The 21,177-nt window shown below is 39.1% G+C and overlaps 1 protein-coding gene across 1 annotated transcript in view; it reads right to left on the bottom strand.

The window, feature by feature from the left end:
- Positions 1-586: 586 nt before the first annotated feature.
- The window catches only part of maoa (monoamine oxidase a), a 38,419-nt gene continuing 17,828 nt past the window's right edge, over positions 587-21,177 (bottom strand). Inside the window, exons 4-15 of the mRNA XM_088083751.1 lie at positions 13,754-13,858; positions 13,531-13,622; positions 12,179-12,320; positions 9,728-9,877; positions 8,293-8,452; positions 8,056-8,152; positions 7,014-7,067; positions 6,865-6,922; positions 6,667-6,764; positions 5,539-5,650; positions 4,191-4,253; positions 587-3,642 (exon numbers count right to left, since the gene is read on the bottom strand). Coding sequence (XP_087939877.1) covers positions 3,487-3,642; positions 4,191-4,253; positions 5,539-5,650; positions 6,667-6,764; positions 6,865-6,922; positions 7,014-7,067; positions 8,056-8,152; positions 8,293-8,452; positions 9,728-9,877; positions 12,179-12,320; positions 13,531-13,622; positions 13,754-13,858 — 1,287 coding nt within the window. The 3' untranslated portion in view covers positions 587-3,486. The remainder of the gene's footprint in view (positions 3,643-4,190; positions 4,254-5,538; positions 5,651-6,666; positions 6,765-6,864; positions 6,923-7,013; positions 7,068-8,055; positions 8,153-8,292; positions 8,453-9,727; positions 9,878-12,178; positions 12,321-13,530; positions 13,623-13,753; positions 13,859-21,177) is intronic.

Below are 21,177 nucleotides of genomic sequence, written 5' to 3'. Positions count from 1 at the left end.
CACTGGAGAAAAGCAGTTTGATCAACCCAACAGTCTGAGCTCGATTATTCACGAAACACCTGAGTCGAGTTTTTCTGAGGACGTCACTCAGGTCGTACGGGGAGGGGACGAAAAGACGTGTTTCTGGACATGCTGAGAGGGACGTGAGGTTGTTCTGCTGGTCCCTGTGTGGTGATGGTTACTGATGACAAACCAATGGCCTGCTCCATCTGACCTCTGACCTCTAGTGCAGGCGGGACGGTAGAAGGAAGGAGTGTGAGGGCAGAGAGTGTCAGAGTCACACAGGCACTTGAGAGAGAAATGACAAAAACACTACCATTAAGGCACAACAGATACACAAACACACACACACACACGCACACACACGCTCACACTATGACACCTTTCAAAACAGATGCACGAACAGAAGAACTTCAGTCATGTGTTGATTGTTTCACATCTACCTCAAACCCAAATCATGTCACGGAAAACAAAACACGCCTCCTTCTCCGACAAATAACTGCTAAAAATTGAAGTGCATCTCATCATGGATCGCTGATGAAGTCCCTGCAATGTGGCCAAACTGTTTACTGCAAGTAGTCAGCTGTGTTTTTCAAATAGTGAGACATAAATTTAGTTTTTTTAAAAATGTGTCTGAGGAATAATCCCTCGTCATATCATCGGTTTTCTTAGGTTTTTTTTAGCAGGAGGCTCTTTGCAAAATCAAAAATTTTCTTGCAAAACATATGCAGCATTTTGTGTGATTTAAGCTCATTTGATTCTCTATAAGTAAACAGACATAATAATGAATCTGATAGTTACAATAATGGACCAGCAGGCCTTCACAGAGGAACTGCAGGCCGGCCACGTGGCTCAAAAATTGTTGGGATGATAACATTTTAATGTGTATGTGATTTTTGCAGCCCAGTCGCCAGAAGAAAAGTTGGCATTGTACGTCTGTGCAAACCGCAGACACATTGCATTCTCACATTATTATGTCGCAAATACGTTTAATGCTGTGGTTGATGTGTGGTTATGATTAAGCACAAAAAACATTTGGTTATGGTAGAGAAAGATCAAGTTCTGGCTAAAAATTAATCAAATAGTTTTTTGCAGAAAACTCTTTTCTGTGCTGGAAAAACAGTGATGAGTTGCTTAAAAAAACAAGCGCTTTTAATGCCTAAAACACTGCTAGAAACTTGCTAAGACACAACTACTGTTTGTGCCTAAAAAGGTGCTAGAAACGCAGCAGTAACATTTAAAAACAAACGCTTTTTGTGCCTACAAAGGCGCTAAAAAGCACCTTAATGACGTTCTAAATAACAAATGCTGTTTTTCCTAAGAATCCACAAGAAACGCTCAAATAACCTGCTGAATTACAACTGCTGTTTCAACATCAGCTCATATACTATATTACTTTAGAAACGTTGATTTGTTGTGTATTAAACGTACAAATATAACATTTGCGCTTTGCAGAAACGTACAATATTTTTTTCTGGCGACTGAGCTTGGATTCGGTCAGCTACAGAACTCCCCTTTTGTGTTAATTGTAATTATGCTTGAGAAAAATTGAATATAAATCCGTCAAAAATCTTTGAATCATTATGTTTATGTTATCTTGTCTGAAGAAAATACATTCGAATGCTTCCATTACATTTACCAAAAGATAAAAGAGCAGCTTAGTGGCACTACATCACCCCGAAACACAAGACTGAATGAAGGGAGAAAGCTATTTATGTATTTCTCTTCTTTTATCTCACTGTCAACAAATCCCATGTGAACTAACAATGAATTATTCTGTCTCAAAACTTCCCGAAGCTGTCAGCTCCTCGTCTGTTTGTTCCTGTTCAGGATTTAAATCTTTAAAACAGGTAACAGATATATAGTAATGTTTTTTTTAAAGCTATATTCTTTAACAGCTGGCACTGTTGCTTTTAAGCAAAAGTCGATCAAACAGGAGCTTTTGTTGGGGACTATTTTCAGCGGTGGATTTGGTGCGTTGGTGAGTAACATCTGACATAAACAGCAGGTTCTTATAAGCTGTGCACATTGTAAAACCTTTTGAGGCAAATTTATGATTCTTGCATTAATAAATAAAATCGTCCTGATGCATCCACAGGAGTAGAAAATGTTTCAACAAAAGATTTGAGGCGAAATGACTCCGGTTCTTACAGGTTAAACAGGCGAAAAGGAGAAAAAAACTGCACACAGAAAAAGTTTCCGGTGAGTTTTTGAGATCAGTCTGAGTGTGAGCTTTCAAATAAAATATAAACAGAGCCACGCCGTTCACACACGGTGCATGTCACCAGCTGCTTGTTAATGTTTGCGCCGTCAAGTTGGAGTAAATTAACATAAAACTGCACAAAAAACACCCAGGATGCATTCAGCCGTAATAAGATGCTGCAGAAAATATCTTTAAACAGAAGCGGTGGTGCATTGCACACCGTGTTGTGTTACGAAGACACACTGCCTTTAATAAAGCAGTTTGAATGTCGTTTCATTAAAAGGGGATTCAATGATGTGGGAAAACTTCCGTCTTCATCGACAAAGCACGATTAAATTTAACAAAAAAATAATAAAATAGTGCCCAAGTTCATCATGTATTTTAAACCTTTTTTTGGGGACAACAGCTACGTGTATGGCACAAAGGAATAAATTAAATCAGCATTTAATAAAGGTGAAAAGATAAAAATATGGATTAGTCTTTTCATGGGATTTGTTGACAATAATAAAAATACAGAATCTCAGCAGTCTCATCCTTAAAGCTCCTCTGTGAGTTTGTCGCGGGCGATGGCACAACTCGATTTTTATTCTGATGTTACTGGATCTCATCAAACAGCTACAGCTGCTTGATGAGAATAAATTAGCACCTAAAATCAGCAGAGGTAATTAGACACACTGGACACGCGCACACACACACACACACACACACACACACACACACACACACACACACACACACACACACACACACACACACACACACACACACACACACACGTTTTGACCGTCTCACACTCACTGATGCATGCTCACCGAAGCGTGTGCGCATGCATACAGACAAGAGCTCGAACACACACAGAAAGCTTGATGAGTTCAGAAACTCAGATGTGATCAAGAATGTAAATGTCATTGGCAATGTGTGGAATATTAATAGTGATTTACTATATTTATATATATTTTCCTTTTTTAAGAATCAATTCTGTTCTTTTTTTCCTTCATTGGTTTCACAATCTGAATCTCAGATTTTTAGTAGGTTTGAACTCCTTCACTCCCCTCAAACGTAATCAGCGCGTGACTTTGTCTCACTCTCTCTTTCTTTAGTGCACGGAGCGACGGTGCGATAGTGTGAGCTCAACAGTCTCTCTTTTATCATCCTATACCCGAAGTAGTTCACTACTTTGCAGTTTGGGCCATAAAGTAGTGCACTAAAAGTAAAGGAGTGTAGTGTCTATTGAGATGTGCCCCCTTGAGATGCAGAGGAGTGAGACGGCAGCTGCGGGCGGTTTAACTCCGCGGCAGGAGGCCCTTCTTGTAGGCCACCAGGCCGGCCGCGGCGGCCACGGACAGGAAGGCGGAGATTCCCACGAACTTGAAGAGACCGCCGACTGAAGGCAGGTTTCTCTCCCAGAAGCTGATGACAAAGGGGTGCGCTGGGACTTCCTGTTGGAGGCGACAGAAGAGACAGAGAGATTACATTTATTTGAAAAATGACACAGAAATCAACAAGAAATTAGTAAAATGCACAAGAAAATGATCTCAAAATTGGCTAAAAATAAATAAATAAGTTAAAAATAATAACAACAACAACAATAATAATAATAATAATAATACATGGTAAAGTTTATAAAAATAAAACATCAACAAGGAAATAACCTTAAAAAGGTGCTTATAAATGCTAATTCTATTTTTCTTTTTAATATTTCATTATGATTACTATTAATATAGTTCTATGGACATTTTCCACTATGCTATTTAAAAAATAATTTTCCAAATCGACTTATTTTTTGTAATTTGAAGACATTTCAGTTTTGGAATGGTGCTGCCAAGTTACACATTGTGTTTTTTTCCTTTAATTATGAAAGAAATTAAACCACTTTGCTCGGGGGTTAAAAGTTTTAAATACTTGTGAAATGTGTGTGAATGCAGCACAAGAGAAGTTATGTTGATCCACGTTTCAAAGGGTGAATATTCGGAAGGAGTTTCCTCACCATCGACTCGGGCTCCGTCTGCCAGATCTGACTCGGGGGGATTTTATTCATTGCACACAGGACCTGCAGCAGAACACAGCAGTCAGGACACTCACATCAAGATTTTTATATTCCAGCATTGAATTTAGTGATATTTCCCTGCAACACATCTGCAGACTCCCACAAAAAATCTGCATGAAACTAAACCAGTGCTGGAGGAAGCAGAGGGAGTTCATTTGTGAGCAGGAGCGTTGATTACCTCTGTGTCTGTGTGCAGCTTCAGCGGCGCCACAGATACAGGAAGGATAACCAATGCTGTATGCACAGACTTTGACATATATTAAGTTATATTGCAGCACACGGGAATATTTGTTATTTCAGAGGCTGCTGGTTGTAACCTCAGATCAAATATGAAAGTGGTATCAGTCTAACTTTTTGGCAAGAATGCAAATTATACATAGGTATATTTAAAAAATGTAACATATTACTTAAACCTCTCCAACCAAATTTTTCTACTCATAGATCTGTGATAAACATTGTTTTTTTTTTTGTTAGTACTCACATTTTGAACATGTAGAGTATATTTTGGACTTATGATGGAAGTGCATATCACAGCCATTCACATGATCGATTGTGTCTCATGAGTTGTTGCAGCAAATTTTGGGTTGATATTTGTTACACTTGAAGCCTGTTTTGTTACTCAAGAACTGAGGAGCACAACGGAAAACTCTATGCTGTGATTTAATATCAATATGTAATTATCTATGTATTGGTGCAATAAGCCATCAGTGTAATTCTTTACTTTTTAATCTTGGAACTTTTATTGTTTTATATTTGCAGTGTTTTACTTTGAGTGTGTATTATGTGGGGAAACAGGTTACTGTGTGAGTGATAGGTCGCAGATGTTTTTTTTAATATTTATTTTAACTGCAGTGATCAGAAGCAGAGCTCCAAATTTTATTGCATCATGTGCATTTACAATAAGGATTTCTAAATCTAAGTTCCAAAAACTTTTAACATTTGGAGATTTCTGTAAGAATTGCATTTTTTTCCGGATGGTGAGCGCTTCTGCAGACTGCAGAGTCGTTAATGTGCCTACTAAAGCCAAAAATCCTCTAAAAGTTTTTTAAGTTTCATGAGGCTGTGATTATCACAGAGGTCACTATAGGTCATTTTATACAGTGAATTCACTTTTTATTTAACGTTTAAATATTTAAGGACCCCAGTATGAAGAAATATCCAAATACAATAATATTCACCTGTTTCTGATGACGTTATAAAGTGAAAGCAAACATGTCTGACTCTGCTCTCAAATGTTCTAAATATCAGTTCGCCTGCTGGTTTATGTGTTTCTGAGATGACCTCTGACCTCTCTGGCTGCTCTCTCTCCGGCCTGCACTGCTCCCTCCATGTAGCCGCTCCACTCTGTGGCCGTCTCTGTGCCCGCAAAGTACAACCTGCCGACCGGCTCCCTCAGCACCCTGCACACCGAAAACACAGAAAACATCACAGGTTACCGAAAATTAACTGGATATTACAGTTTAAAACAGACCTTTTCCTAAATTTACTGCCAAGAAATCTCAAAGACCAAAACTACTACGTAAAAAAAAAACAGCCACAAATACATTTTATTATTGAATCACACTGTTTTGTGTAAATAAATCATTTAAATAAAGTTGGAATTTTCCGCCCTTTGGACAGATGCAATAATAGATCAGCTGATTTATGAAGCTCAAGTTATTTCTGTATTTTAATCATTAACAGATTTAATAGCAGCTATAAAAACAACTTTTTAAGATAAATGAAATTCTTTTATGACAAAACCTTTAACCTTTGAAATCCTTTGTAAAAAAAATATGTGATTTCTTTTATATAAAAAAATAGGAAGAAAAGGCAATGAGCAGCTTGGTGAGAAATCTTCCTCTTCTTTTCAGAAAGCTTGGGGAAAAAGTCAAGGGAAAAAAGAAAAAAGCTGGAGAAAATTATATTTACAATTATCATATTTACATAATTATTACTTCTGTGTAAATATGTATATTAATAGACTGTTTTATTGCTGCTACTGGAGTGAAACTACCAAACAAAATGTATTTTTTAATACAATAACAATAAACTATCTATCTATCTATCTATCTATCTACCTACCTATCTATCTATCTATCTAAAATTAATTTTACAAATTAATTTTAAGTTTTAAAACAATTTAACTTAATTTTCGGTAATTTTCTGGTACTTTTTTTTACTAATTTCTTGCAAATTTTGGGGAAAGTTGAAATCAGAAAGAAAGAAGAAGAAAGAAATTTAGCAAATGTGTGTTGTTTTTTCACCCTGATAACAACAAATATTTGATAAAAAAAGCAAAAAAAAAAAAAAAGCATAAATTTGGAGTAATGTAAAGATTTTGAGAACCAGGTTACAATATGTACACACTTTAATCCGTGTGTGTGTGTGTGTGTGTGTGTGTGTGTCTGTGTGTGTGTGTGTGTGAGAGACTTACCTTCCATACTGGGTGAGGATTCCCGGGGGAAAGTAGGCCGTGTAGCAGCCTCCGGAGTACTCCTCTTCACACCAGTTCTTCTCCTCGTAGTGCACCGGCTGACGGACACGAGAGGACACATGAACGGTTGAATTAATGACGCAGTTTTCGTCTCTGCAGCTGTGTGATTTTGTGTTTTTAGTCTGTGTCCAAACTCACATGCAGAGCCTCTTCGGAGCCCAGCACTCTGGAGTAGATCTCACAGATCTTCTTCAGCCTAAAACACAAAAAAGCGGACAGTTTGGATTAAACGTCTCCTGCAGCCTGTGAGAGTGCATCAACCTGCTGCGTCTCCTCCGAGCTCCCACCTCTCCTCTTTGGTCAGCGTCGTTAGCTTTCTGCACTTGCGGGCGAGGATGAATCTGAAGGAGAGAGAAAAAAGAAATATTATCCCAAAAAATGACACTGCACAAATCAAAAGGCAATCCAGATACACAGTGTGTGCACTGCAGAGCCGGGTCTATTTTCTTCTCTTTTCTTTCCATCAAAGGAGAACTTAGATTTATAAAATGCAGGAATTGTTGGCTTCTTTGTGTAAACAGTACTGTCAGTAAAAGTTTCACCTCGCTGAATTTTTGTATTTTGCATGTGTGCGTGCTGTGAAAACGGATTTGTTTGTGAAGCACTGAGCATAACACTGGATAAATGTGACTTGAATTTTAATGCACAAGATGTGTGAGAGCTTGTAAATTATGTTTTAATATCATTTTGCAGGAGTATCTTCAAATACTCAATATCCCTAAAATCTGTACAGCCTGATCTAAAAGGTTATATAAGTCAATAAGCCATAATAGCTTATATAAGTATTGAAATTGTGTCATTAAAAAATAATAATTGTGTATTAAATGGACATGTTTTCTGTTCAGATTTTACAAACCAAAAATCAAAACCAAAAAATAAAAATATCGATCCAAAAGATCATTATAGACTGATAAATAGGATGACTCCTGCAAAATACCACGTGTGCACAGAATTTAAGGTAAAGTAACGTAAGGTGATGATGTGCTGCAGAATGAATGAATGCTCTAGCGAACAACAACACTGGAGGTCCATTTTTAAAGGGTTAAACGTGATCCCCAATTAATCAATAAATTATTATGCCATTTTCCATGAAAGCGTGCAAGAAAAACAAACTTTTTGTAACAAATTCAAGATAAGATGACAAAACTTACTGATAAACAACTGGACACTTTGTGACCTAAGTATCTCTTTAATGCCCATGAAACATTTTAGAATGAAACAACGACACGTGGATGTTCATCTGTCCACATACTTTTGGCCATGTAGTGCACAGTTATCATACTATTGTCTCTGTCACTTAGAGAGAGACAGATGGAGCTCTTTATTTACCCCATGATGGCCGGTACACTCCCATCAGGCTTTGTGTCATCCAGCGTCAGACCAATGGGAGCGCCTTCCTCCTCAATCACCATACTGCCACAGTAACCTGGAGTCACACACACACACACACACACACACGAACACACACACGAACACACACACACACATGAACACACACACAAAACAGAGAGTGTAAAAGATGAAATGAGACATATTCTCCACAGCTTTCCTCCTCTCTGCTTGTACCCTTTTTCCTCCAGAAGTTCTCTTTGTAGTAGACCATGCACTTGATGACGGAGCCCATGGGGACGCGGTGGATCAGCTGGTTCCTCAGCGGCGGCAGCTCGGGGTTAAAGTGCATCTTCAGGTTCAGACCGGGAGGGGTGGCCACGATCACGTACTTGGCCTGAGACAGAGACACACATGAAAAGAGAAAAAGGGACACAAACACATCGAGGACAAGAGAGTGTGAGCTGCATCACGACACATGGCTGCAGGTTGCCAAGCAACCAGAAGATGGCAGCAGAGAACGATATTGCCAGCTGCACGCTGTGATTCAGACTACAAAATTTAATCCGTTTTTTTTCCTCTAGAGAATACATAATTAAGCAGTGTACAGAAATTGCATGAACTCCGCAGAAAAAAATGCCCCTATAACTGATTAATTATTTACAACAGAGGTAATAATAATAATAATAATAATAATAATAATAATGATGATGATGATAATAATTATAATATTAATAATAATGCAAAAAAAACCCTCTTTATATAGCACCTTTAAAAACAAAGTGCTCTGACAGACGAAGCAAAGGCAGGAACTCAGGGAATGAAAAAAACAACATAAAAACAGCCAAACAGAGAAAGGTCTACAACAGAAGAAGGTCCATAAGAATAAAGCAAATAAAAGGAGTAAAAAACAAGCAGATCACAAAAGGAAGTTAAAAGTGCTCTAAATGAACACAAGTTCTAAAGAATACAAGAATAAAATGCAATAAAAGACAATAAAAATAATATAAGAAGTAATATAACAAGACAACATCACATCAGTGGGATAAAACAAAGATGACAGAAACAGAAAACGAAGATAAATAAGACGGATGAACAAAATGTGAAGAGATGGTAAGAACAGGACATAAGAAGGATAGGGTAGAGATAAAGTAAGAGCAGCAAAATCAATAAAGAAAGAGATTTTTAAAAAGAAAAAAGAAAAAAATAAATAAAGGTGCCATTACATAAAAGCAAGTCCGTAAAGGTGAGTTTTAAGAAGTGATTTAAAAGACGTCACTAATCGTGCGCCTCCAGCAGTCAGATCAGGAGATAGGTTGAGGTGTTGGACGGGTCCCGAATAAAAGGACTTTCCCCAAGAGACTGGCAGGTTTTATAACGGTGTGAACTTTATGTACATATTTTTATGTTTCTTTTCCTAAACGTAAACTGCATTTACATTAAGGAAGTCGCACATGGACGCCTTTTACTGAATACGTTGAGAAAATGTCTTTCCCAGCAGCTTAAGACCACGTGTGAGCTGGTAATTAGAGTAATGCAGTTATTTTATATTGTTTGTGTCCTACAGCTACAGAAGAGGATTAGCGTCAGGCAGGAGAAACGTTTCTGAGAGGACGAAGACTTTTTTTTCATCATAAGATTAAAGTTTAAAAGGGAAAATGGGGTCCTTTACTTTGTAGGTCTTTTTGTCCAGCGTCTCCACCGCCACCACGTCTCCGCTCTGGTCGATCCTGTAGACCGGAGACTGCAGCTTCACTCGGTCTCCCAGCTCTTTGGCCATGCACTCGCTGATCTGACTGGAGCCGCCTGAGAACTTCCTCTCCTGCAGAGGCGGACGGAGAGAGAGCGGGGTCAGTCACCATTATCACCACAACCACAGCGTGCAGATGCAGCAGGACAGGAGACTTGGAAGACAGTCTCGTATTTCATCGGGTAAAATTGCTTCTATCCAGTCTGATCCTGCCGCGAGTACGACTCTGCAGAGGTAATAAAAACTACATTTAGGAGACGAGCTGATGAAATCTGTCGAGTTATCCGGGTGTTACATACCAGTTATCCTCGAGCCACCCTCCATCCTTCACTACAAATTTCGTAAACCGAAAGGAAAAAATGTGATTGCAAAACTCGGGCCTGCAGCTGTTTAACGGTGGAGAGAGATGAAGCGCTGCCAAAGCTCGGACACACAAAAATTAAATAGAGGGTGACCTTTTCCATATGGTTAGTGTCAACATCTCTCCGCCCTCCCTGATGAGAAACACACTGTGTGCATTCCACTGTGGCACTCGGATGATTTCGCCCGCCAGTCGACGGAAAACTCAGAGCTGAACCGAAATCGATCCTGGCAGGGAAACCAGCTGAGTCTGTGTTCGTCTCATCAGATTATAGGGTTTATTTTTTCAGTTTCAGAGAAAGTCACTCTGAAAATGAAGAATACCGAATCTGCCACTACGTGCTATACTTTCAGTCTTACACGAGTCTTTCCTTCAGACAGAATATCAGCTCAAAATACTGTTTGTGTATATGTGACCCCCCAAACCATTTTCTGACTCGATAAAAATAAAGTGATTCACACCGAGGATTTTTTTTGTACTTTTAGTCTCCATAAGGTGTCAGAGTGAATAAAACAGCATCAAAATAGAGCTTGTTTCTCAAAAAAAGTGCCAGAGGAGGATCCCCCACACCCCCGACAGAGGTTAAGACGTTAATGTCCTAAAATCCTAAAAATTTCCTCAACTACAAGAAATGTCCTAAAATTGGAGAAATGTCCTGAAATCTGGCAGATGTGCTAAAATCCGAGAAATGTCCTTAACTCCTAAAAATGTCCTAAACTCTGAGAAATGTCTTAATAACCTAGAAATGACTTAAAATCCGAGAAATGTCCTAAACTCTGAGACCTGTCCTAAAACTCAAGTAACATCCCAAAATCTGAGAATGTCCCAAAGTCATAAAAAATGTCCTGAACTCTAAGAAACGTTATAAAATCCTAGAAACACTTGGCATCAGAGCGACTGTAATGAACCACAATTTCCCCTCAGGGATCATTAAGCATTTAATATTCTCCATCTGCAAAGTAACTAAAGTGAGCAAATAAATGCAGTGACAAATATAATATTTGTCTCTAAAATGAAATGAAGTAAAAGTATTATGTGTTAGAAAATGAAAATACTCAAGTACCTCAAAACTGTGCTCAAATACTTGAATAAATCTCCATCTTATATCTTCTTTGAAATCACTTTTAAAAACTTATTTTTATCGAAAGGCATTCCTATAATCTCCATTAACAGATTGTTTTATTAATATATCGCACATGAAATTGTACTTAAGTCTTGAAATTCACTGTTTTGATTTGGCACTGATTTTAAATTTTTGACAAGTTTCCTTTGTGTTGTTCTTATATTTTTTCTTTAGTGTTGTGTAAAAATGTTTCCTGTGTGTTTTTTGTGATTTTAAGCGTACAGCACTTTATGATGTTGATTTTGGTAAGTGCTATATAAATAAACTTTATTATTATTATTAAAAGTACTCGGTTACTCTCCGCCTCTGCTGTAAACAAGTATTTGAACGGGGAGGTCCAGCAGAGGGGGAGTGACAGCAGAGCTGGCCGCAACATCCTCTGTTTACCTAAACACAATCCCCTTCCTCCGTGGCCATGGCAACAGGGCTTTGGACAGTACGGCAGCAGAGCGTGTTTCCCACAGCACTCCAAGAAAACAGCTTTTGTCAGGCTCATGATTATGCTCAGCTGATCAGCAGCAAACTGAGGTGGACGCGTCTCTGTGAGCTCAAGTCCTGAGTGACTTCTTGGCGAACGTTGCGTGCACGTCCTCGCTCCCACAGGCTGCTTTTAACCGAGATTTCCCACAAAGTGCAAACACCAGAGCGCTCGGCACGTAGCACTTTAGAATCATTATTTTGTTATTCAGATGTATTCAAAAGCATTTATCTTTGATATGGACGCACTTTCAGACGTGTGGCTGGACTTTGCCCTCGTGTGCAGGTTCACATGTACAAACACACACACACACACACACACACACACACACACACACACACACACACACACACACACACACACACACACACACACACACACACACACACACACACGTCAGTGCAGACGTACCTGTCCTCCGTTCGTGGTGGAGAAGATCCTCATGGTTCCTCCGCACTGCTTCACGTACCAGAGGAACCACAGAGCCGACACCTCGTGGGGTTCAGAGGTCACGTTCACGTTGACGAACAGAGTGGCGAAGCGACGAACAGTACTGGAAAAACCCGACAGGAAACAATCACAGCTCAGTGAGCGTGTGTCAATGTCTTCGCTCTCAGCGACTGTTTGGTGCAGTTCATGCTTCATTTTTGTGATAACTGTGTGTGTGTTGATGCATGTGTCCTAAATGTAGTCCAGATTGTGTATTTGAGTGTAATCAGTGAATTTGCAGCTCAGCTCCTACAATAAGTCTAAAATACACTGTGGAAACTAAATAGTTACATTCAGACTGTTCAGGTCCAAAAATGCTCCATTGAAACCCATTCAAACTGACATTTTTGATCCCACAGCCATCAGAGCAGAAAAACAGGACTTGTATTATTTCTGGGTGTCATTCTGGGCTTTTGACTCTGAATTTGTCATTTTGACTATTTTCCACCTGATGAGGTCATTTTGACCATATTTGGCATTTGGAGGAAATACATGCTATTTCCACTAGGTGACCTGTCACAGTCAATGTAGCTGCTGATCACTGACATATCCCAGACTGTCAGCAGCTACACTCACACACTGACATATCCCAGACTGTCAGCAGCTACACTCACACACTGACATATCCCAGACTGTCAGCAGCTAAAACAAATAATTAGCATGTAGTATATTAAAAATAATTCACATTTTGTGTTGTTTTTTTTATTGGTGTTTTTAACCATATATCCATATTTTAAGGAAAAATGTCCAGACAACTATACTTCTAGCATAATTATGAATTTAAATTTGTTTTACAGATTTATTGTAATTTTTAAGTCTGTTGTAAAGTTTTTTAGGCCAAATCCTTGTTTTTGTTTATTTGTTTGTTTACTTTCTCTTTTTGTGTCCTTTTTTGTGTGCTAATTTTCAGGTTATTTTCTTGGACTTTATACAGATTTTCTGCTCATTTTTAGGTTACTCGTTGCTTTTTCCCATGATTTTGAAAGAAATCAAGCCAATGTGCCCAGGTTTTTAAAGAGTTGACACAAGAACTAAGTATTAAACTCTCAGTGTTGTGTTTCCTTACAACTGACTAGATATATGTATTTAAAAAATGGTGGCCAAAATGTTAGGGAATATATTGTATATAACCACCTTTATTGCATGTCATCTTCTCATCTTCAACAACGCAAAAAAGGTGAAAATTATCTTGAAAAAAAAAAAATAAATTCAGACACATAAAAAGGTTTGCACAGATGGTGTAAATCTTGTTAAATCCCTCTTTCCTCTGTTACCTTGTCCAGCAGATCTTTTCAAAGAGCTGCTGCATGGACATCTTGTCCCACTCCTCAGCATGGGGAGCTCTCCAGGGAGCCTCCCTGGGAATCTGAAACACACCAACAGGAGGAGGAAGAGGAGGAGGAGGAGGAGGAGGAGGAGGAGGAGGACATTTAGAGGACATGTCACAAAGTGTGGCAAGTAAAATGAAAATCAAAACAAGGGCGATTGTTTCTTTACCTCCTTTCCCATCTCGTCCATCGTCCTCCACAGGTTGTTGAAGTCCAACAAGACGATGGGGTTCCACATGGGAGGGAAGGAGCCTTTGAACGGGTAAGACTTTCCCTGTTGGATACAAATCATCATCATCATCATCATCATCATCATTTAAAAAACATTTTTATGATCATCAGTTGCCTAAATATAGAAAAATAACATTTTCTCACATTGTGTTCACATGTCACATTTAAAACTCTGCCTGACAGATTCAGAGCATCACTCAGATCCACTTAGTGATGCTCTGCGACTTCTGGTGATAACATCCAGTAACCATGGCGATGGATGTTCAAAACATCAGCAGCTTTATTTCTATTGCAGCCACCAAACTAGCCGTCATAATTTCCAATCTAAGGCCACGTAGGCGTGTTATGGAGCCATGATGGAAAGGCGAGCCCCTTATACGTGGGAGCGGCCACGTATGAGGGATTTCTGGGAGATGTAGTCCACGATTTCAGAGGAATTGTGGATTCAAAACTTTCTCAGAGTTATGTGATGCAATAACAGCTCTTGTAGCTCCTGCTGCATCATGAAGGAGCCAGTTCCTACAGCGTCATGTGACCTCACAGCGTCATGTGACCTAGAAAAGACTAAAAAGAGTTTCCACTGCAGTTTTGCCAAATATGGCTTTTTCCAGTCGCCTCGTGTGACCATCCGGCCTTCCAGAGCTGCTGACTCTGAAACTAAACTGTTTCAAATGTTTTTTGGTCATAGAGATGTTTCTTACCCTGCTGAGGAAGCATTTTGAGGAAAACCCAAATTTTAAAGAAATTAAATAAAATTTCAAAGTGAAAATAGGACTTTTTCACATTTGTTGACCTCTAGTTGACCTGTAATGTGCTTAGTCACAGTGACAGCGAGGAGCATTCGCAGAGCCGTGCAGAAACCGCTCGGCGTGATGCAACATTTTACGACAGATTCAGATTCGGAGTCATTCAGCGTGATAAGAGTGTCCTCGATGTGCCGCTCGTCTGTTTGGACTATTGCTCTATTTCTCAACCACACGACTGATTTACAAACGCAGAGCAAAAAAAGAGGAGGAGACCGATGTCGCTCACAGCGACGCTGACGTGCACATCACCTGCTGAGCTCTGTGTCACAGGCGTGTTTCTACGAACACGTTAGTGTGTTAGAGAACACGTGTTGCTTTCTAGTAATTTTCCTCTGAGCTGCGTGTGTGAAGAGTGTGTGTGAGGACGAGACCGTGCACGTGCACGTGCTCTCCAGCAGAACATTTTGCTTGACAAGTAAATTTGTTTCAAAACCCATTAAACTTCAGCTGCCCCCGATAGATATGAAGCGTCTCCGCTGCAGGTCCAGAGCTCGGCCTTATGGGATCATTTTAACCCTTTGAAACCCTTTGCGCTCAGACGCCTTTTAACCCTTTGAAACCTCTGCAAACTGGTTTGATTTCTTTTAAAAAATGTGGGAAAAAAAGAAAATTTGCAAGAAATGTCTCAAAAATGGCAACAAAAAAAATGGTAAAAGATGACAAGAAAATTACCTAAAAATGAGTGTTAAAAAAGAGGGGATGATTATTAAGAAATTATAAAAAAAAAACAACTTTATTCATAATTATAGCAATTTTATATTTCAAATTATGTTAATGAAAAAAATATTGTATGTATATTTTTTTCAGCACTTTGTTTGTTATTTTTACATTTCTCTTTTTTTCTACCTTTTGTTTGGATAATTTTTTGGCCATGTCTTCTTAACCTGATGTTACCTTCCTCGTGTTTTTGAGAAAAATTAAACCATGATGTTCAGGTTTCGAAGTCTTAATGCCATTATACTGACACAGTTTTAAAAAAAAATATATATATATATATATATCATGATTTGGTTTGAAATATCCAGTTTGGTTGCCACAAACAAGGCCTATTAATATTATATATATATATATATATATATATATATATATATATATATATATATATATATATATATATATATATATATTAATAAAATAAATAAAATGAAAATAAATTGCACAGCGCTCTATCTTTCTGCAGTATCATCTCTAGTTACAAGCTTTGGTTCCTGCATTTCGCCCTCTTCAGCATCACAGACTGAATCAAACAGTTTTGTTTACTTCATGAGATTTTAAACATGAAAGTTGCTGTTGTGAGTATCACTGCACCGTCTTTTGATTGTAAGTAGCTTTGGATTAGCAGAGGAGATATTCAGATGAATAAGCTCTAAACAGACGCAGCAGGTAGAAGTTTCACGATCGCTGCACAAATCTGAACGTAATGACACGAGAGAAGACGCTGGATTAAATTTGCTCTCATGTAACTTATACGACAGCGTCTGCATTACTTCACAGGACAGCAGCCGGAGCGGTCGTGAAGCAGCATGTGTGCCGAGCCATTGTGTAATTAGGGCTAGCTTTCAGGCGAGCTGTGTGGTTAATCAGCTTTTCTGTGGCAGATTGTAATCCAAAAGGCCAGCGCTGGTTTCCCTTATCAGCAAACTACTGCCTTACAGGCTGCTGCAGCTCTCAGCACTGGATTTATTAATGAGATATCAGTATCAGAGATGGGGAAACAGACTTTGATTAAATACTGTCCCTGGTTATCAGAGATTGAGAAAGAGCGCGGGATTGTCCCGTCGCTGCTGGATGTTTGCACGCTCACCGCGTCACGCAGAGAAACGGCTGATGGTTGTGCAAGTTTCTTTACGACAGTAATTCTTAGCTTTTTTATTGATTGTGTCGTACAGTTCTCTTATCTGTTCCCATGCTGCCTGTCACCTAAAAACAAAAAAAGATTAGATTTATCAGTATCCTCATTGGAGGGCTGGCTCTATATATTTAAAAATATTTCTAAAGTGGAGCAAACACAACTTCAAAATATAAAACATATCGAATATAATCTTTGAACTCAAACAGTCACAGAAAATACTTTCTATCTCTTTATTATTGTGTTCAACTAAAAGGTAACTTGATTATTTTTCAGCCTGGACCCTATTCCCCTATGTTTTTGTGCCTAATTTACTAAAGAGAGATACAGTCCTTGAAATAGTATTGAGTGAAGCTGCACATCCAGCAGACGTTAAACAGACCACGATATCGCCCCTCGGAGCCACAGTCCGCAGCTACAGGTCAACACAGTACACGATAATGCAGTAAAAAATACTACATATAGATGTTTGTTTCTGACTCAGAGCAGAGCATATGGAGCTGCAGGAAGACTCCCTGTCCCGCATACAGTCACCTGTGTCTCAGGTTTGTCCCCTCTGAGACAGACGCTGCTGTGTTTTCTCCACACACCTCCTCCTCCTGTACTCACGGCATCACCATGGCGACAGACCTGTTGTTACACGGCAACAGTTCTGAGCACAGCAGCGATGCTGTCCGTTATGGGACGCTTCATCGTTTCTGTGTGTGTGTGTGTGTGTGTGTGTCTGTGATTTCAGTTTTGTTCAGCCTTGGACAGCAATGAAGTACATTTACTTTGGTACAGTTTTTTAAGTATCTGTACTTCACTTGAGTATTATTATTATTATTATTATCATTTTTAACCTAACTCTTTGATTCCACTACCTCTGAAAGACAAATATTGTCCTTCTGACTTCAATACTTTCCTATAAAAGCTCTCATTACTTGTTACATTTGCTTTGAAGTCAGTGCATGATTTTATTTTTCCAGAAATCCAAAACAAACTGTTTGCACTGGCAGCAGAACTTCACTTTTGGACGTAAACACTGGGTGGATTTACCACAACAATTAAATATTGTCTTGTAATTAATTGTAAAGTGGGTCACGTGAATAACAGGCCGTTAAAACATCACAGCTGCATCATGATCCGTCCTGTTGGCTGTCCTGGTTTATAAATGTTTTTGCTGCTGTTCTTAACACCAGTTCTGACCTGAAGGCAACACAACTCTGGCCCCGACCCTTCGATTATACCGTTTAAACACAACAGCGAGGCAGCGTAAAAAATTATATATGTAAAATCAAAATCTGAATCTAAGACGTAAAATAGCAGAAATACAGTTTATTACGGTGCATTATTTGCTCCCCTGAATCAGCTACAAACAGATTCACAGATCAGCTGATTGCTGGAGTTTTTCTACACTTTGAAACACAGACAGAGTCACAGCGCTGACAGTAAATCTGTGCCCCCTGTTATTTTTATACAACTACAGTCGCCTGCTTCAGTGCTTTTCTCGGGCCTTTTAAAGATTTTACTCTGGCATGGTTTGATGTGATATCAGTGATAGGAAGATGCTGAATCAGTGGAGAGTTTGAATTTATAATTGACATGCATCGTATTTCTACTTAAACCTCTAAAACTCTTAACTTTCCACTTGAAAATCTCATTTCTCTACAGTTTGAAATGTCCGCATCTTTTAAACTGTGTTTAACTATTGCATTTAATGGCTCTTTGGCTCTTTGCACTTGAATATATATGGTATTCTCAATAATTTGTCAATTTTTATGCAAATTTCTCCAGAATCCAGCTCAACATTTTTAGCACGTTTGGAAATGTTTTATCTTCAGTAAAAGTTTGCATTGGTGGAGATGATGCACAGTTGAGTCTGACAGGTTTTAAGAGGTGAAGCTGTTCAATCTTAAAGTGTTTTAGGTGGTTTGATGTGGGTGTGGTCTGGAAATAAGCCAAACCCCAAACATACCAAAGTGTTTTTGTGTTTAAATCTAACCAAACGTTAAACCTCCTAAAGTTTCAACATATCTGCGGTGTAAAAATATAACACATTAAACATGCAACCGTAATGTGAGTGGAAGAAAACAATGCCAACATTGCTTCTGGTGAAGCTGTTTGGACGCACAATTTTCTTTGCACTGTTAATAACATTTAACTGATTCCTGTGGCACACTGTCTGTAATGTTAACCCTTTGAAACCTGGACTGACAGCTGCTTTCTGGTGCTGCGTTGAGATGCCTTCGCCTTTGTGAATTTGTTTGATTTGTTTCTAAAACATGGGGAAAAGGAAATGACCAGCTTGGCAAGAAATGTGTAAAATAAAGAAGTAAAAAAGTTAAAGGAAAATTACCTAAAATTTAATCTTAAAAAAGAAGGGAATATTGTTAGAAAATTCACCAAAAATTGGAGAAAAAAAAAAGATATATGCGATGAATTTATATATATATATATACACACACACACACACACACACACACACACACACACAATGGTTTTATATTTAAAATTACATAAAAAGTTCAACTTACTTCATTTATATTTATATAACTTTTTTTTTTTGCTAATTTTTGGGCCATGTCTGGTTAATTTACTCGTCTTCTCTCCATGTTTTTGAAACCAATTCGCTCAGCTTTCAAAGGGTTCATGCTGTAATCAGCTCCCTCCAAGCAGATGAGGACCGTTTCTGTCCCCTGAGAGACGTCTCCAGCTCCCTGACAGCTCCACTGTGAGACCACCAGCCAGGAAAAGACAGATAACTGTAACCTCTTGTCCTGTGATGCACTAACAGACCTGCTCGTTAGCCTAACATGAAGCCAAACAGACAAAATATAAAATGACTCCAGCCTCGTTGTTGGAGTGGAGATTTTTGCAGAGTCAGCTGTGAGATCAGCGACACCAGAAACAGAGCTGCTCTCACGCCTCCACACACATGCATGCACAAATGCATGATTGCACAAACACACACAGATACACACTGTGTCTGACACTGATAGAGGTGAGCAGCTTTTGATGAAGCGCGCTGCCATGGAAACCAGCCAGGAAGCTACGAGTGGCGCGTGAGTCTGGGTCTTTGAGTGGATCTTACAGAGATAGTAGCTAAGGAGACACACTCACATAGGAGCGCGAGCGCGGCGCACGCAGCAACGCTGCACATCGCCGCAGCCGTCCAGCCGAGTCCTTCACTGAACCACAGATTTATTCTCTAACTGCTGTCGGAGCCAAATGTCACGCTGGTGACATTTCACAGCACTGCTGAAGTAGGTCAAGTCAATAGAGCATCAGTGCTGAAGACGCTCACTATGAAATCCTGCTTCACATAGATTCATCCTTATAGCAAGTCTGATCATTTAATTTATAAAATCCAACATCACAGCGTTCCTCAGAGGGCTTTAAAGCATACGACAGCCCACACAGCATGTTTAAAGTGACAGAGGAAATATTAAACAAAAACATACTGTGTTATTATGAAATATGCGTCTCCTAACGTGATCAGATCACACAGGTCTGCTCAGTTATGATCTGGTGTCCAAAGGAGACAAACACGGCCCGAGATTACCTGAATTTACCAGATTATGATCTCAGAATTCTGAGAAAACTTTTCCTGATAAAAAATTAACTGAAAATTATTTTTATGAATCAAAAAGATCACTTTAGGCGCCCTGATAACTCGATGAATAGAGTGCGGCGATTGATTAATTCCATATTTTTAAAAGAAATCGTGGCAAGAAAAATTATGTTGCTCCAGGTTTTCGCAGGGTTAAATAAGTTAATGTCCGTCCTGCCTTAAAATTTGAAAAGAAAAGTTGAGATAATTTTGTGATGATTCAACTTCTCAAATTAAGGCAGGACACATTTTTTCTAGTTAAAGTTGGAACAAATAGTTTGTTTTTACAGAGCGACAAAGATTTTAATTGATGGTGATTTATGAGGTCGTATTTTGTGTGTAGTTGTTATTACACTGAGAGTCGTTTGTTAATTTTCCTCGTGTGTGTAAATGAAAGCTGGCGGGCGACATTAGAGACGTGGAGTGAAAGTGTGTTTGTGTCCACACCCTCGGGTCAAAGTCCATCTGCAAAGTTATGATTTAATGATACGAACACAGTGCATTTTGAGATAAGCTCTCTCTATCACACACACACACACACACACACACACACACACACACACACACACACACACACACACACACACACACACACACACACACACACACACCGTGATTTACAGTAAGGGTAGTTTGAGCAGGGTACACGGCAGCGACGGTAAATCAAATCAGGTAGAGGAACACGACTGTGTTAAGGACAGCGGTGCGTCCGCACTAATGAGATATGGAGCAAAGACTGAAAAGCACAAAGATGGCCTCAGTGTCTCCTTCTTCCGTCCTTCTTTGTTTGCCTTCACTGTCCATTCAAGCACTCAGAGAAAAGAGAAACTGCATTAGAGAAATCCCTCCGGCAAAGATTAGCATCTCCAGTCACTAATGCTGCAGAGGAGAGGGGTGCTGGCTGCTCGGCAGACATGTGGGGAGACACAGGAAGGACAAAATGTGTGGTTTTTCCTCTGAGCAGTACCTTGGTCTAATGCTGATATAAGACAGTACGCGTTTTCAGTGGCCGCTGAAGTTTGAATCATCTCATCTGTCACCTTCCAGCTGCTGCCATTAAACTCAGCTGACTCCTCTAATAACTATCATTCAGTTTGTGTAACAGCTTTGAGCTA

The sequence above is a fragment of the Plectropomus leopardus genome, chromosome 10, assembly GCF_026936395.1.
Source record: "Plectropomus leopardus strain MGB_pleo_1.0 chromosome 10, ASM2693639v1, whole genome shotgun sequence".
Classification (NCBI taxonomy): domain Eukaryota; kingdom Metazoa; phylum Chordata; class Actinopteri; order Perciformes; family Serranidae; genus Plectropomus; species Plectropomus leopardus.
Note: the sequence above shows the minus strand (reverse complement) of the source record. Positions and strands in the feature narration are given on the sequence as shown.